Below are 15,797 nucleotides of genomic sequence, written 5' to 3' on the forward strand. Positions count from 1 at the left end.
ATTTAAGTTTAAATTTTTTAATATGGTAACACTGGTTTTGGAGTATTGATCCATCCAGCCAATAGTTTCAGCCAAAATATTTTACCACTGCAGTTTCTTGTTCACCCATTCGCTGATTCGATGGGGATAGAAAATCCAAGGCGGGCCGATTCCGATTTCCGCGTTGACGTCACGTCATTAAAATCATTATTGTCAAAATATTACTGTGTATTTAAAAAAATTCAATAAATCGTATCAATAAAAATGTCTTCAATGGTAAGTACTATACGTAATAAAAATAATATTGCAGAGGAATTAAAAGAGTGCTTAATTAAATTTTGTGATTTATCATCATTAATTAGAGTGGGTAATTATTTTTTAACGTCTGATAAGAATCTCACAGCTATGGTAGGTAAATTTTAAAATGTTACTCATGTATTTGCTTTTTATTTTTATAAAAACTTGCTATATTTCAAGTACATTACATCACATATTTCTATTCTATCTTCCTGGAGTCTAGACAAATTATTAGAATGCTATACGTATTTATTTAAATAATAATTAAACATCATCACAATTTATTTCATAATAGAGTCCTGCTGATCCTGCTCAGTCTTGAAATTTGAAAAATACAGATTTATCTCTAAGTATTATATTATTAATTACTAGGTACCTGCACCAGCTAACTAGCCCCATCGTAGTTCGGATGGAACTTAGAAAATCCTTTCTTAAAGAGAGCCTACATAATTGAGAAAACCTACATGCAAAATTTCAAATTTCCAGACCCAGTCATTTAAGCTGCACAAATATAAGTCAGTTGCTTTATTTTATATTTTTATATGTATTAATTAATTTTTTCAGCGCATGAAGGCAGCCAGATGCCCTTCCGATGAGCTGGCTATTACCAACTGTGCTCTCATCAATCCAGACGACTTTCCAAGTGATGTGAAGTGAGTACCTGCTACTACTACTGCTACTGCTATTCTATAGTGCAGATATGGTTCATAGAAACACTTAAATTCTTTTCTTAGTGCCAGCGCAAAGAGTGGCGTGGCGTTTAAGTCTTTTTGATAAATATCCAAGCTTTATGTACTTTGATATGCCATTGAAATGACTGAAGCAACACACAGAAGACTAGTTTTGTTACAAAGTTTTTACAAAGTAAATAAAGGTGTGCCTTGTGTCTTATTTCATCATAAAATTTTGCTTTAAATTGTATCTACTTATTATTTTTAACAGATTTGTAGTGTGCAACCTACCTTCAGCTCAGCTATCTGTCAGCTCTTTAGGCTAAAAACCACCTTCCAGGAATTCCATTTCCACCAGGGGTTATACTGTGTTGTGCCTTCTATAGGATTTGATTTTGTCTGCTTTTATGAATAAATAAGCATCTTTAAAATGGTCCTAGAATCATTAATGGCATAACCTAGATTATTTAGTGGATTCTCTCTTGAATTATAATCCTCATTGCTGTTAGGTTTTCTTTTAAATTGAAAAGCCCCTTAGAAAATTAAATACTTGCTTGTAATTTTTCTAGAATTTCAATGTTGTATTAGTCTAATGTTTTTTCCTATTTGATATATTTGATTATAATTTTTGATTTTCAGACACATTGAAGTGGCTACAGGGCCGTCGCAGTGCTTTATCTTCAGTGTTAGATTTTATAATGGAGTGGACAGGGGTACTGTAGGCTTCTCTGCACCCCAAAGGAAATGGGCAATACTTTCTATTGGACAGGTTTGCATCTTTATTAACATTAAAAAACATAGGAATTTATAGCTTTTTAGGGTTCTCTACCTCAAAAAAAAAAAAAAGGAACCCTTTAGGATCACTTCTATGCCCCTCTGTCTGTCAAGACCATTTTTGTCAGGAATGCATGGATATCAAGTTGAAATTAATATCAAATACTTGTTGTTAAAAGATGTTCAGTCCTTTGGAGCTATATAAACATTAATCTTCTAAGTTAACATCCATAGCTGCATGTTTTGATAAATCAAAAACTTATGTTTCATAATTTTAGGTCAATGGGAAGTACCCTATACTTTCCTACTCTACCCTATATGTATCTACAAAAAGAATAAGTAAAGTGAAAAATCTGAAATATTTCACATAATTTTTTTTCCGATCATACACTGACACGTACCCTTCCAAGGTACTCATACGGAATCCTCAGTGCGCGAGTTCAAGTCGAACTGGGCCGTTTTTGAATTTTGCCATAGTACATTTATCATTGAATTTTTTACAGCCAATAGATGTGAAGCCCTTCAAGCCGCAAAATGCGGAATGCCTGTGCAGTATCACATTGGAAGCAGATTTTATGCTCAAGAAGACGTAAGTACTTTGTTTGTATTATTCAGTGTGTTTTATGTAACAAGGCACAGTATAAGATGGAGACCTTTTTTCAAGAATATGTGGAGCGAGCTGAAAGTCAAATCCATGCTCTTTTATCAGTTACATAATCTCGGATTGTGTAATATATATGTTTTTTTCAGGAGCATAGTTTTGACAGATTTTTTAAACATCTATCAAGGCAACTTTTTAACTGTCCAAGCAACATGTTCAATGCAATACATTCAATTAGTAAAATGAATGAAATCTTTAAAAAAATATTCTTTACAAAATGTAATATTGAATATCTAATTAATAAATTAATTCAATAAGTATACTATGTACCAGCTACACTTACGTATTTAGTCGATGTAATGACGGTGTAAATGGATAGTTTAAAAATTAAAATTAATAGGTACAGGAAATAAAATTAAATTAAATTAAATAAAACATTTCACAGGACATCCCTGGAGCCATATGACTCTGAGCAAATGGCGCGCGATTTCCTCATTCAGTTCGCGAACCAGGTCTTCACAGTCGGTCAACAGCTGGCTTTCTCATTCCAAGACAAGAAAGTGCTGTCTTTGATTGTTAAGAACTTGGAAGGTGAGTAGCTTGAAACTGCTCAGTAGGCGATTTTAAAATATTGTCTATGGTGGGCTGTTTGGGATGAAGCAAGCACACATTTTCAACTATTGTGACATTTAAATTATTAAATTTTTTTTTTTTTTTTTTGTTATTAATGTGAATAAAAACTTAGAGGAGGCTCGCCCAACACCGAGAAGAATGGCGTGCACGTGAGGAGGCCTATGTCCAACAATGGATTAATTAGGGCTAAAAAAGAGGAAATAAACATCAAAACAAACCTATTATTTTTTCGAAAACTATAATATTTTTTGCTGTAAAAATTGACAAAATTAAAGTGGCTAATGTGGTGGGTTCAACCCACAAAATTTCAAAATGGGTTATTCAAGGGGCATATCAACAATTTTTTTAAAGCCGGCAACATTTTAATGGTTCATCTAGATTCTAGTGCTACAAATGTAAAATGTTCATAGGCAAATGTAATCATTTAACATCAGGTGACTTGTTTGAGCGTGCGCTATTTTATAAAAAAATATTATGTATGAAATAATGACAAACCAAAAGGGGCATCGATCATGTTATGTATGGATGTGTTATTTCGTCTTTAGCCGTGGATGTACAAGCATTGGCGGCAGGAGCAAACGCAGTACCTCGTCGAGTTAGATTTGGTCGACTATTGCCAGATGCTTGTATCCAGTTTGACAAAGCTGAAAGCTCCTCTCTCAATCTTGTGGGCAAAGCTAAGGGGTAAGTAACTGGTTGGTTTAATTTCATTATTTACTACTAGGTTATTTTTGTTAATAATGAGGAGGAGCTAATAATTATAAATGAGGAATACAAGAATGGGAACCCAGTATCATGGAAAATACGTCTTAGTTGAGTAACACTTCCACAGGATACCTAAATGCCTTCCATAGCTTCAAACCAATGCTAAAATTAATTGATTGTTACTATTATAAGAATAATAAATAATGTAAAATAACCTCCTAGCAAACAACCTCGCCAGTCCATCATCAATCCAGAATGGGACTTCGGCAAGATGGGCATTGGTGGCCTTGACAATGAGTTCAACGCAATCTTCCGCCGAGCCTTCGCCTCGCGCGTCTTCCCTCCCGAAGTCGTGGAGCAGCTGGGTTAGTTGAACCACAGAATACTTCACTAAATAAATAACCTTTATTCACTCAATAACTACAAATGTAAGAAAAAAATACAAACAGATTGAGCATGATAGCAAGCGAAATAAATGGTTGGCGCCTTCGTTCGCCAGGGGGGGACCAAGGCGCCAACAATTTATTTTTTGTTCCATTACAAGCACTTCACTGCAATCTCTCCTGGTGGTAGGTAATGATGCAGTCTGCTAAATAATGTAGCAAATTTTTCATTTTTCATTATAATAGAACTCAATCATTTTTGACATGTTTTAGGCTGCAAACACGTAAAAGGTATTCTGTTATATGGCCCGCCCGGTACCGGTAAAACTCTGATGGCTCGGCAGATTGGAAACATGTTGAATGCAAGGGAGCCCAAAATTGTAAACGGTCCACAGATATTGGACAAATATGTTGGCGAGAGCGAGGCCAATATCCGACGCCTGTTTGCGGATGCTGAGGAAGAAGAGAAAAGGGTATTGAATCTTTTTTAATCAAATAAAGGAATGTTGGTTATAGTCTCCTTTCTTATTTTAAGGTTACGATTCTTACGCGCTTCTCCTTAGATGATTTTTTCTAGAACTAAAAGTAAGCTACAATATTATATCGATTTATCTTCGCAGCATCTTAATGCCCTAAAATATTAAAAGTGAAAAAAATATATATTCTGAAGTTATGGCCCTTGAAATATCTCTATTTTGAGATAACTTTGTACAAAAACTACAAAATCGCAAAACTATTTGTTTTAAAGCAATCTTTACTAAATAATAATTCAAATGTCTTGAGTTTGTCAAAAATATTTGTTAATTTGCAAAAAATTAACGCTTTGTCCACATATCACGCATCTCGCTCTTGATTACTTTTTCCCGTAAATGTTGATTGCAATAGCATGCTCTCACGTTTGACTTGTAGCGACCATGGATAGCACTCTTAAGTATGGTTTTCTTTTTAGTGTGGACCGAACAGCGGTCTCCACATAATTATCTTCGACGAAATCGACGCCATTTGCAAAGCTCGAGGCTCAGTTGGCGGCAACACGGGCGTCCACGACACTGTTGTAAACCAGCTGCTATCAAAGATTGATGGTAAAAAATAAATCAATTATTATTAATCCTTGCTTTAGGTTAATAAATCATCATGATCAACCCATCGGCGACCCACTACTGAGCACAAAGGCTTAGGCAGTTGGCAGACTTTACACCCCTTTGAAAACATTATGTAGAATTTTCAAGTAGAGGAGAGCAGGTAGGATTTGTACTATATTTTAGGCCACAGTCTGCACATCATCTGAAATTTCTGTCAAAAGAATTATTCGAATGAGCACTTGAAAAGTTACTACACTCATACTTTTTTACTAAAACCCACCGACGCGCCTCAAACTGTAAGAATTTTATTGGATCGGAAATCCGCTTCTGATATCATAGTGAGATAACACAGAAAATTTTATAATAGGCAATAACACATTTAGACTGTTACAGGGACATTATAAAGGGACATTTAGACCTGATGATTTTAGTTTAGTTTTAAGATTGTGCACAGCAGAATTCTAATAAAAAAGCAGTTTCTAATAAAATGCTTCATATAAAAAAAAAAAACACGTCCATATAATTTTGTTCATGCAATCGGCGCGGACGAATCGCTTCCCACGTCTCGCGCAAATTCTCTTCAGTTTGACCAAACTTAAATAACAATTTTTCCTTCGCACAAGTCTTCAGGGTGGTCTTGAAAACCCACCCATAGATAATATTTTTTCTTGTAACGCGTGCATATTTGTATTTATGAATGACTTGCATAGTATGGTTTACTGGAATAACTACAATCTAGACATCAATTAGTAATGTAATGGTTTGATTATAGTTTTTTTTCTAATACCATTATACTTTTAGGTGTGGATCAATTGAACAACATTCTAGTCATTGGCATGACAAACAGACGGGACATGATAGACGAGGCTTTACTGCGGCCTGGTCGCTTAGAAGTGCAGATGGAAATTGGTTTGCCTGATGAGAAAGGACGAGTACAGATCTTAAACATCCATACAAAACGTATGAGGGAGTATAAGAAGATCGCTGAGGATGTGGATAACAAAGTAAATATAGTAACTAATTGTATTAGTTTTATGTTCGCGAACTATGGGCCTTATAAGAATGCTCAGTCACTCAGCGGAAAATAAAGAGAGCTTGTAGTTTCTCTACATGATCATATCAGAAATGAGGAGATTCGTGGGAGAACCAGAGTAACCGTCATAGCTCAAGCAAGCTAAAGTGGCAATGGCCAGGGCACATAGTTCGAAAAACCGATAGACGTAGGGGTCCCAAGGGGCTGAAATCGCGGCTTTGCACCGGAAAGCGCAGCGTTGGAAGACTGCCAACTATGTGGACAGACAAAGGAGCCGCTGGATTCAGGCGGCGCAAGACTGGCGTGTGAAAGTACTTACACGAGGCCTATGGTTGAAATCTATAGAGCGCACTTTGGCTTTGCTTAGACTTAAATTTCAGTTAAAAGGAGACAGATTTATTCCAGCCGTATAATGCTGTCTCGTTTTAACAGGGTCTTAAGTCTGAGCAAAGTCTATCGGTGGACAATGATGATGATGATTAGTTGTATATTTCAACTTTTACTATTCAGGCTTTTAGTTTTTATCAAGACGCCACTACGACAGTATTTTTTTATTTAAGGAACTAGCGACATTAACAAAGAACTTTTCGGGCGCGGAACTCGAAGGTTTGGTCCGAGCGGCTCAATCCACCGCCATGAACAGGTTGATTAAGGCTTCCAGCAAGGTGGAAGTGGATCCAGAGGCCATGGAGAAACTTATGGTGGAACGAGGAGACTTCCTACACGCTCTCGAGAATGACATTAAACCGGTAAGAGTGCAGCTTTAATTATTAGGGATTAAAATCCGTTGAGAAATCTGCTAGTCTGTCTTCCAAATACGAACTATCGCTGAACCTAATTTCATCAAAATGGGCCGGGAAAAGGTAACAGACAGACAGACATAATTTTGCCTTTGTATATTAGTATGGATTTCGATATATTTTTTTGTTGCTTACTAAGTGAAACATGTCAATCCAAGTGAAAAACACCAAAAAAAAAAATTGTCCTGGGGAACCAAGAAGGCGATTATAAGTTTATGGCCCCTTGGTTTCTTAAGAACCAGGTACTTATCTACCTTAATATTTACGTTGGCTAAACGAGGTGTTGCCTTGGCTTGATACGGCAGTCAGTCAATGGGGTTCCACAGAGAAAACTGTTCTCAGAGGACACCACAAGAGGTCTGGCCAATATCAATATCAACTTTGTTTTGTTTGTTTGCTAGCTTGCTATGAATTGTGATATCGATAGAATATACGATACGTTTCATGAATCATTTAAAGATGTATGATGCCTCGAAGCTCGTACAATTAAAATTACGACAGCTCAGTATAGCCGGTTCCACTGATGATATACCTGTATGACTGGTTGGGCCAGTTCGTTTATGCGCCACTTGTCGGGAAAAATTAGCAATGTGGATCCCCATTACAGCGCTGGTTTACAGGCATGACCTCTGAATGAAATCGTTTTTCTGTAGGCTTTCGGTACGGCAGCAGAAGCGTTGGAACATTTCCTTGCGCGTGGTATCATCAACTGGGGTTCCCCAGTCACATCTCTGTTGGAGGATGGACAGCTTTATATACAACAGTCTCGTGCTACTGAAGCTAGTGGTAAGTGAAATAAATCCGTGTTTCCTGCATCGTATAACTTAGGTACCTTCAAGGCAAAAGTGAATAGACATCTTCTAAGCAAGCGCGCCCCAACTTAGATCTCATCATTGCTTTCTTTAAAGCATGATTGTCGTCAAGTGCAAGCCTATCATGCAATTTGAAAAAAGTTATTTTATCGTGTCTAATCCAGTGTCCAGACGCGAGCTGTAGGATATTTTAAAGAAACCATTTTTAACTGGCGTAGATATGTTTCTGACTTGATCCTGCTGATCGATTGCGGAAAAACTGCATCAGTCATCAATTGCAATCTCAATTGTTGTGATTAGCTTTTATGGTATTCTTGTTGCAACAATGCATTGTAGCGAATAGTGGGCGAGAGTCAACCAGTCAGAGATGATTGCGATCGTGACATTGTAGCTATCATTTTACTGTAATCGAGCCCTAGAGTTCCTTTTTTTTTCTTTATTTAATTAGAGTTTTTGTAACTACGTACATATCAGCCCCATAAACACAGCATAAAGAGAGATAAAGTAGTCTTCTTTAGTCTCGTGGTAAATGACGATCACTACGACCCTTCAACATAGGGCCCTAGCCCCTAACTACGTAGGCTAGTTCAGGTCACTCGTTCGTCCCGCAGTTACCGCACGATTGCTCTGTCTAGACGGTTTCGTCAAACCTCTTTATAATCCTTACTCTGTGTCCATAATAATCTAAAACAATATGAGTCCCTTTTGTGCTGATTTCAATCCCGCTTGATAATCATATTGTGACGCTCACAGCGTTTCGTAGTTCTTAATAGCAAAAAACGTAAATTCTTTCATATGCGTGACCGACATCAGCGTCGAAGAAATTCTGGACTACAGTTGAAATCTATAGAGCGCACTTTGACTTGCCTAAACTTAAGTTTCAGTTAAAACGAGACAGATTCATGCCACGGTATAACGCTGTCTCGCTTTAACGGTGTCTAAGTCTGAGCAAAGTCAAAGTGCGCTCTCTAGATTTCAACCTAAGATGGTCAAATATTGTGAATGATTGTATAGGTCTAGTATCAGTGCTGCTCGAGGGGCCGCCCAACAGTGGTAAGACGGCGCTGGCGGCACAGCTCGCCAAACTTTCGGACTTCCCATTCGTCAAAGTGTGCTCGCCTGAAGATATGATCGGCTTCACAGAGACCGCCAAATGCTTGCAGATTAGGAAGGTAAAACAGATGATTCTGATGTTTTTCTCTAAACTTTTAGAGTGTCTGCATCTTTTTCTTTTTAACATTGTTAAAAAAGGATGGACGATGAATTTTAAATTAAAAGCTCTAAACTGTCAAACTCTGTATGTCCTTTTCATATTACATTTGTAAAAAAAGAAATGCGAATGCTCTAAAATTTAGTTGTGATCAGAATCAGTACCATTGACAAAAATATTGGTTTTGTAGTATTTCGACGACGCATACCGTTCGACTCTGTCCTGCATACTGGTGGACAACATCGAGCGCCTGTTGGACTACGGCCCCATCGGCCCGCGCTACTCCAACCTGACGCTGCAAGCCCTGCTCGTTTTGCTCAAGAAGCAACCGCCAAAGGGAAGGAAGCTCCTCATCTTGTGCACTAGCAGTCGACGGTAAGTTTTTTTTAACATTAATATTAATAGTTCTATTTTGTAAAGGTTAAGTCTGATCCACCAAAAAACCGGTAAGTATAGTGGTTTATTTTGGATACTATAGAATCCTGAATATTTCTTGGTAGACCGACACTGAAATCTGGCCAGCATCGATCCTAATCGGTGCAAACCAATTTTATGTAAGCAAATGATTTTATGGAAATATTTTTGTAATTGATGATAACTATAATAGCAACCCAAACCAGAAAAACTTGCTGATAATTTGTTTTGATGCTTTGCCTCTTCATAAATTTATTCAGAACAAGATAATAACTTATGTCAGAAACGACCATTGGCATGGGCAGTTAATCTCTTGATTTCTTTGAGGTTATATTATGTCTTTTCACGAATCGTTATCTATGCGTTGCATGCGTTGCGTATGCGTTATGTATGCTGATTACATTCCATTGCTAATAATTGGTTATATGAAATGAAACTTTCAACCCACAGACAAGTGCTAGATGACATGGAAATACTCTCAGCGTTCACTGGCGTACTTCACGTGCCGAATCTCTCTCAACCCGAACACGTGATGGCCGTTTTAGAGGAGAGCGACGCTTTCTCCAAGCGGGACTTGGCCAAGATACAGAAGGACCTACGAGGAGCCAAGTAAGTATCAACTGTATAATTTCCCTTTATAGATGTTAGACATGGAAGTGCTCTCTGCGCATGTAGGAGTCATTTGCCGAATCTCTCTGAGCCAGAACAATTAAGGGCCGTTTTATAGGAAAGTGACGCTTTGTCTAAGCGGAACATGGCCGAAATACAGAACGTCCTCCGGGGAGCCACGTAAGTACCAACTCTATAATTTTTCAATAGATGCTAGGCGACATGAAATGCTGCGTGTGTAAGCACACTTCACGTGCTGAATCTCTTTCAACCAGAACACATAATGACACTTATAGACAAGTAAGGCCTCTTTCTCCACGCGAGACTTGGGCAAGATACAGAACGACTTTCACGACGAGGAACCACGTAAATACCAACTGTATAATTTCCCTCTATAGATAAGGTCAAGAAGAAGAAGATGTTAGACATGGAAGTGCTCTGCGCATATAGGCGTGCTCCATTTGCCTAATATCTCTTAGGCAGCACAGGTGGTGGCCGTGGAAAGCATTGCTTTGTCTCAGTGACACTTGGCCAATTTACAAAACGATCTCCGGGGAGTCAAGTATGTAACAACTTTGTAATTTCTCAATAAATGCTAGGCAACATAAAAGTGCTTTCTACGTATATAGGCGTGCCTCATTTGCTGGGTTTATCTGAACTGGGAAAGAGCCACTTTGTCTAATCAGAACTTAGCCAACATAGAGCCATGTAAGTACCAACTGTATTATTTCTTTTTATCGATGCAAGAAGACATGGAAATGAATCTCTCTCAGCCAGAACACGTGGTGGATGATTTACAGGAAAGTGACGCTTTGTCTAAACGAAACATGGGCAAGTTTTATTTCTCTATACAGACAACTTTAAACTGATCTCGGCTTTTCATCTAGTCAGGAGTAAGAATCTACAGCTGTAGTAGCTGCAAAATTTCAAGTATGAGTTGACTGCATGTTTTCTAAGACATCTATTATCGGATGACTGACCTTTAAAAAGCTAAGTATGAAAACATTTCTATTCAATAAATTTTATATCTGAGTCGCTGAATAAAATAATGTCCTTGGTCAAAATATTGCTAAAAGCCAGGTATGTAATTTCTACATTCTACAGATATAGTCCACGAGTCCAATCGTAATGGATCTCCCCAGCGTTTAGTTTTTCATGTGAATGGCTTTTCCACTGTGCCAAGATATGGAACGATCTGTCAAACGGTAGTGTACCATTTTTTTTTTTTTCATCATACCCGCCTTATATTGTCTATAATGAAATCTTCTCGTAGGCGGCGAAAAAAACGGACGTTTTGGGGTGGAGACCCCTCCAAACGAGAATTACCCAAACCGCAAACCGACCCGCCGAGGTCAAAGGCGAAGTAAGTACTTTTAACAGCGGAACTCTGTAGACGCCTCATATCGCATGTCCTCATTTGCAACAACGTCGTCTTGCATACTTACCTTTTAATTTCAGACAGATATTGTAGTTATCATGCTTCAGCCAACGATAATACTAGGCAATAAGCATCCGTAGTTAAAAATCTCTATTGGAATCGCCCTTCGGTATTATATCCGAAGTAATCCCGAAAATATCTAAACAGTAGAAACACAAGGTAACATAATTTTAATTTAACCCTTACAGGATTTTCATTGGCATCAAAAAGCTACTGGCCCTGGTGGACATGGTGAAACAGACAGACGAGGAGTCGAGAGTGTTCAAATTTCTCACCAAGATGCAGGAGGAGGGAGGCCTCGACCTCGGTACAACTATACAATAAGAGTTATTGCAACCTTAGGGGTTACACACGCATACCACGCGCTCGCCCTCACCCGACCACACTAATGCACATATCCACACATTGAAATCCCAAGCCAATCGTGCCACCGAGAGTTCGCCCTGTGCTTCCGACCTCAGAAGCTACGAAATCGATTACGACGACGTGAGCGAATGCACGGACTCCAGCCACCACAGAGTCGGCCGGACAGCCAAAGGCAACGAAATCTCACCTGCGAAAATGCCCCTCATGAGAATCAGGAGCGTCGAAATCGTGTTCGAGGACGAAATGTCTACTTGCACCGACACGGGTCTGTTGGATCGCAGCATTGAGCTCATACTATCCGACAGCGACGATTCCACCAAGTGCGTGGATGATTTGGAACATTTACAGCAGGAACGTGACGAAAACGATTCGGTAACCTTGAACGCCGAAGCGGACTTATCGGATGACAATTCTTATTCTCCGAAACATGCTATCGATGCACCCGTTTACACGATAATAGTTCCGGTGCCTGACGATACTCGCGAACTGAACGAATCTCTCACGTTGGCTAACGACGACACGTTGTCTCTAAACATATCCGAATTTGGGGACTCTGGTCGTTTTACTGAAGAGGCTTCCTCATCTCATATCGAAGTGCCCATTATAACATACGACGACGCTGTGCTTTCTCACTCATGCGACGCGGTCAACGTGGACGAAAGCTCTACTATACAGAGTATGTACGAGGTATCCGAGCTCAGCGCGGCCAATGCGGGGAGCCATCGGCTGTATGAGTACATCGATAGCGACAGCAATAGCGACAGTGACAACACTGCCGTCTGCGACGACGACGGTCCGAGTGGGAATCCTGTCATAACGGAGCCCGACGCCACGGACCCTGCGTGCGACAGTTACGATCTGCAGTACGACTCGTTTGTTGATATTGGAAAATTTTAAATTATACCCTTTATGTATGCTTTATAAAAACTTATTGTTTTATATTGAATGCAGTATATAGTATTGATATTTATATGGTTATTGATGTTTGTGTTTTCCTATTGTCTAAAATTATTGAGTAGGTGTGGGTTTAAGATCACATACTACTCGATTTATAGAAGTATACACGCGCACGTGAGGCGGATTTTTATCTATTCTGAGCTATTTATACACCTTTACACGGCTTGTGCTCGAAGGGCAGAGTGGTATGCGACTCTAGTAACCATGTCATTGTTCTTCCTTTATGACCGTTTCTTTTCTAGAAAATCTCAACTCGTAGCGTCTTTGTAAATATGTTTTCCATTGCAGTGCAACAGTTTTTATCTATAGCGTCTATTTCTATGCACTGTGACATGGTTACAGAAATCCCAGGGTTGTATGTCTAGGCAATAGCTCAATTTTTTGTATTGTATGTACCTAGTAAAAATATCGAAAGCGATATATTTTTATTTTTATTTATTTCTGTTTTGTAAGTAAATGTGATACAGCTTGACGCTGTTTAATTTAGCGAAATAAGCAAATTTTATTATTATGAAAAGAAACTATTAGAAGTTAGCTTGTTAAGAAGAAAATGTCAATATTTAATATTGTAGTATTATTGTGGATCTTGAGAAAGTTGTTAGAAGAAAAGAGATAGAAGCATTTACATATTATGACTTGAAAACCTATGATTATAGTGAAGAGTACAATTATTAATAAAATACATAGCTTTTGATGTCGTACTTAATAGTTCAAGGTCTTTGTCACTTTTATGAAATTACAGCACAGAAACATTCGGCAAACTACCTAACTTATTATAGGTATCATTTAATGTAAAGAAGCAAACAACGTCTACAAAGTATGTACATTAACAGCATGTTCAAAGATAATATTTTACAAAGAGTACATACAAGATGTAATATTTGATCTAAACAAATCATTGTACATTATATTAATTATATTCTTACCAAATTAGTATTAAAATATTACTATCATTATGTAACTATACATAGTTCATTTGCATTATGTGCTTAAAACATTCCATACTCGCATTCATTGAGCTGTTCAATCATTAAATATCTAATATTTTTAATTATTATATACTGTCTATAACATATTTTAATAGAAATCTGAATTATTCAATTACGTAGTTATATGCTTATAGAAAAAATGTAGTGTTTGCGTGTTACAACTTACAAACATTTATTAAACTGTTTTAGCTGAGTGAATAGTTGCAAAGGTGGCCACTTTAATAGAGCTATAGCCTATACCTAATCATAGAATATGGATTATGATGTACCTACATGACATATTATTATTCTTATTATGTAATACTAAATTATTAAATTTGGGCAATATTGACCGTGTTTTAAAGAATATTTTATCAAGATTTAGAGTGCGCCAAAGATTATATTTTTGATTTCTAACTGTAAAACTACAGAAAGTTGGTCACCTCAGTGAAATTGTAATAAGTATAAATGATATAATACTTGTATAGAAATCACATCAGCAAAGTATCTAAAATTCCATTAGTTTTAAATTTGTTAGGGGTTTATAATTGGAATTGATTAGTATTTAAGTGATTACTAGTTATACACTAAAACATTGTTATGCCTGTTATTATTAACACCGTCCCGACTTTGCATGGGTAGCACAAAGTAGCCACAGATTTGATTTCCAGTTACTGTACGTCATATGTCTATATTTAACTAAAATATTTATTTAAATAATATTCCAAATTACAATTCTGTCAATTTCGCTGATCCTTCTAAAAACTAATCATCATAGGCTAATATTAATTTATTTTCTCTCTGCGTGATTTTCCTCATTGCTGCATTGATCTGCCCCCTTTATCATTATCACATAATGGTAGTAAACAGAAGTTTTCTTGAGATAGATGTGGGAGATCCTTCAGCATAAAACTCGTCTAAGTGATCGAGATTTCGATGCTCAGGTTTTTACTTATAATTAGTGGTTTTAGTTAGTGATAACTGGGGAGTGGGGCCGACAGTTTATCGTGTTCACCAACGCAAGGTGGAAAGGCCGAATTTGGTTACCCATCCAATTACCGACTTGGATCAACGTTGCTTAACATCGCACTCTATTGATATAACTAGCCAATATGTCTCTTAATTATAAATACTAAATTTTTATGAATTATTCACCTAAAAACCTGTCTTTCCATTAGTGAAAACCTCAATGAAATTCGTACAGTAGTTCTGAAATTAGTTTGAACAGATAGTCTCAAATTTGGCGGTGGGACTTACTGTTTTATAATAAGTAGTGATAGTGGAGTATTGATATTTCAGTAAAAATATTTATTTATTTATTAAATCATGGCAATGATCTTTGCTGATATGATTTTATTGTTGGTTAATATAAAAAATACAGCAATTGACAAACAGATGTTCTCTTTTATTTAATTATGTCAGCATGATTATACCCTTGCTTTTTATATCACATAATACAATTAAAATAAAATAAAGATTTTTATATTTCATTTACCATAACTAAATATAATTGCTTCTATCACCATCTAGGAATAAACGACTGCTAACATTCAAAAATGGAAAGAATCAACAGATCTTAGCAATATCCACCATGTATTGCAATGCAACCACCCCCTATTGCATATGATGGTAATGTTAGAAGCCTTCTGACAAGTCCCAATAACAAAATGTATGAAGCATCATTTTACATTTTGATGAATGGTATATGATTATGGGACCAAAAAGATATAAAATGCACTATACACTCATTTGTATGTAGCTAATGATAAATGGCTAATAATAACATAATAAGATAAATGTAAGTTCCAACCATAAAAATAATCCAACAAATTGACTTCTTGAGTTCATAATAAGGTAAGTATAGTGAACACGAGACAAGTAGATGAGAGTCAATCTGAAATTGCAACTGGCTGTTTGCCTAGGTTATAATAGATTGTAAGCATTATATGCACAAGCCCAGCTGAGATCTGTATTTATACTATGAGGTATATAATATATGACTGTCATTATACTGGAATAGTTACTTGCTTCCTGCACAGTATAGTACTACAATAATAAAGTAATG

General features: G+C 37.1%; 1 protein-coding gene across 1 annotated transcript; it reads left to right on the plus strand.

The window, feature by feature from the left end:
- Positions 1 to 33: 33 nt before the first annotated feature.
- Positions 34 to 11,772, plus strand: LOC123867021 (vesicle-fusing ATPase 1-like). The gene is made up of 16 exons (XM_045908862.1): positions 34 to 255; positions 841 to 929; positions 1,587 to 1,716; positions 2,225 to 2,310; positions 2,768 to 2,913; positions 3,501 to 3,639; positions 3,883 to 4,025; positions 4,317 to 4,516; positions 4,993 to 5,125; positions 5,927 to 6,129; positions 6,719 to 6,907; positions 7,612 to 7,744; positions 8,785 to 8,942; positions 9,171 to 9,355; positions 9,845 to 10,003; positions 11,630 to 11,772. Exons 1-16 carry the CDS (start codon positions 244 to 246, stop codon positions 11,763 to 11,765), a joined length of 2,241 nt encoding a protein of 746 aa, XP_045764818.1. The 5' UTR covers positions 34 to 243; the 3' UTR covers positions 11,766 to 11,772.
- Positions 11,773 to 15,797: the final 4,025 nt, after the last annotated feature.

The sequence above is a fragment of the Maniola jurtina genome, chromosome 7 (assembly GCF_905333055.1).
Source record: "Maniola jurtina chromosome 7, ilManJurt1.1, whole genome shotgun sequence".
NCBI lineage: Eukaryota > Metazoa > Arthropoda > Insecta > Lepidoptera > Nymphalidae > Maniola > Maniola jurtina.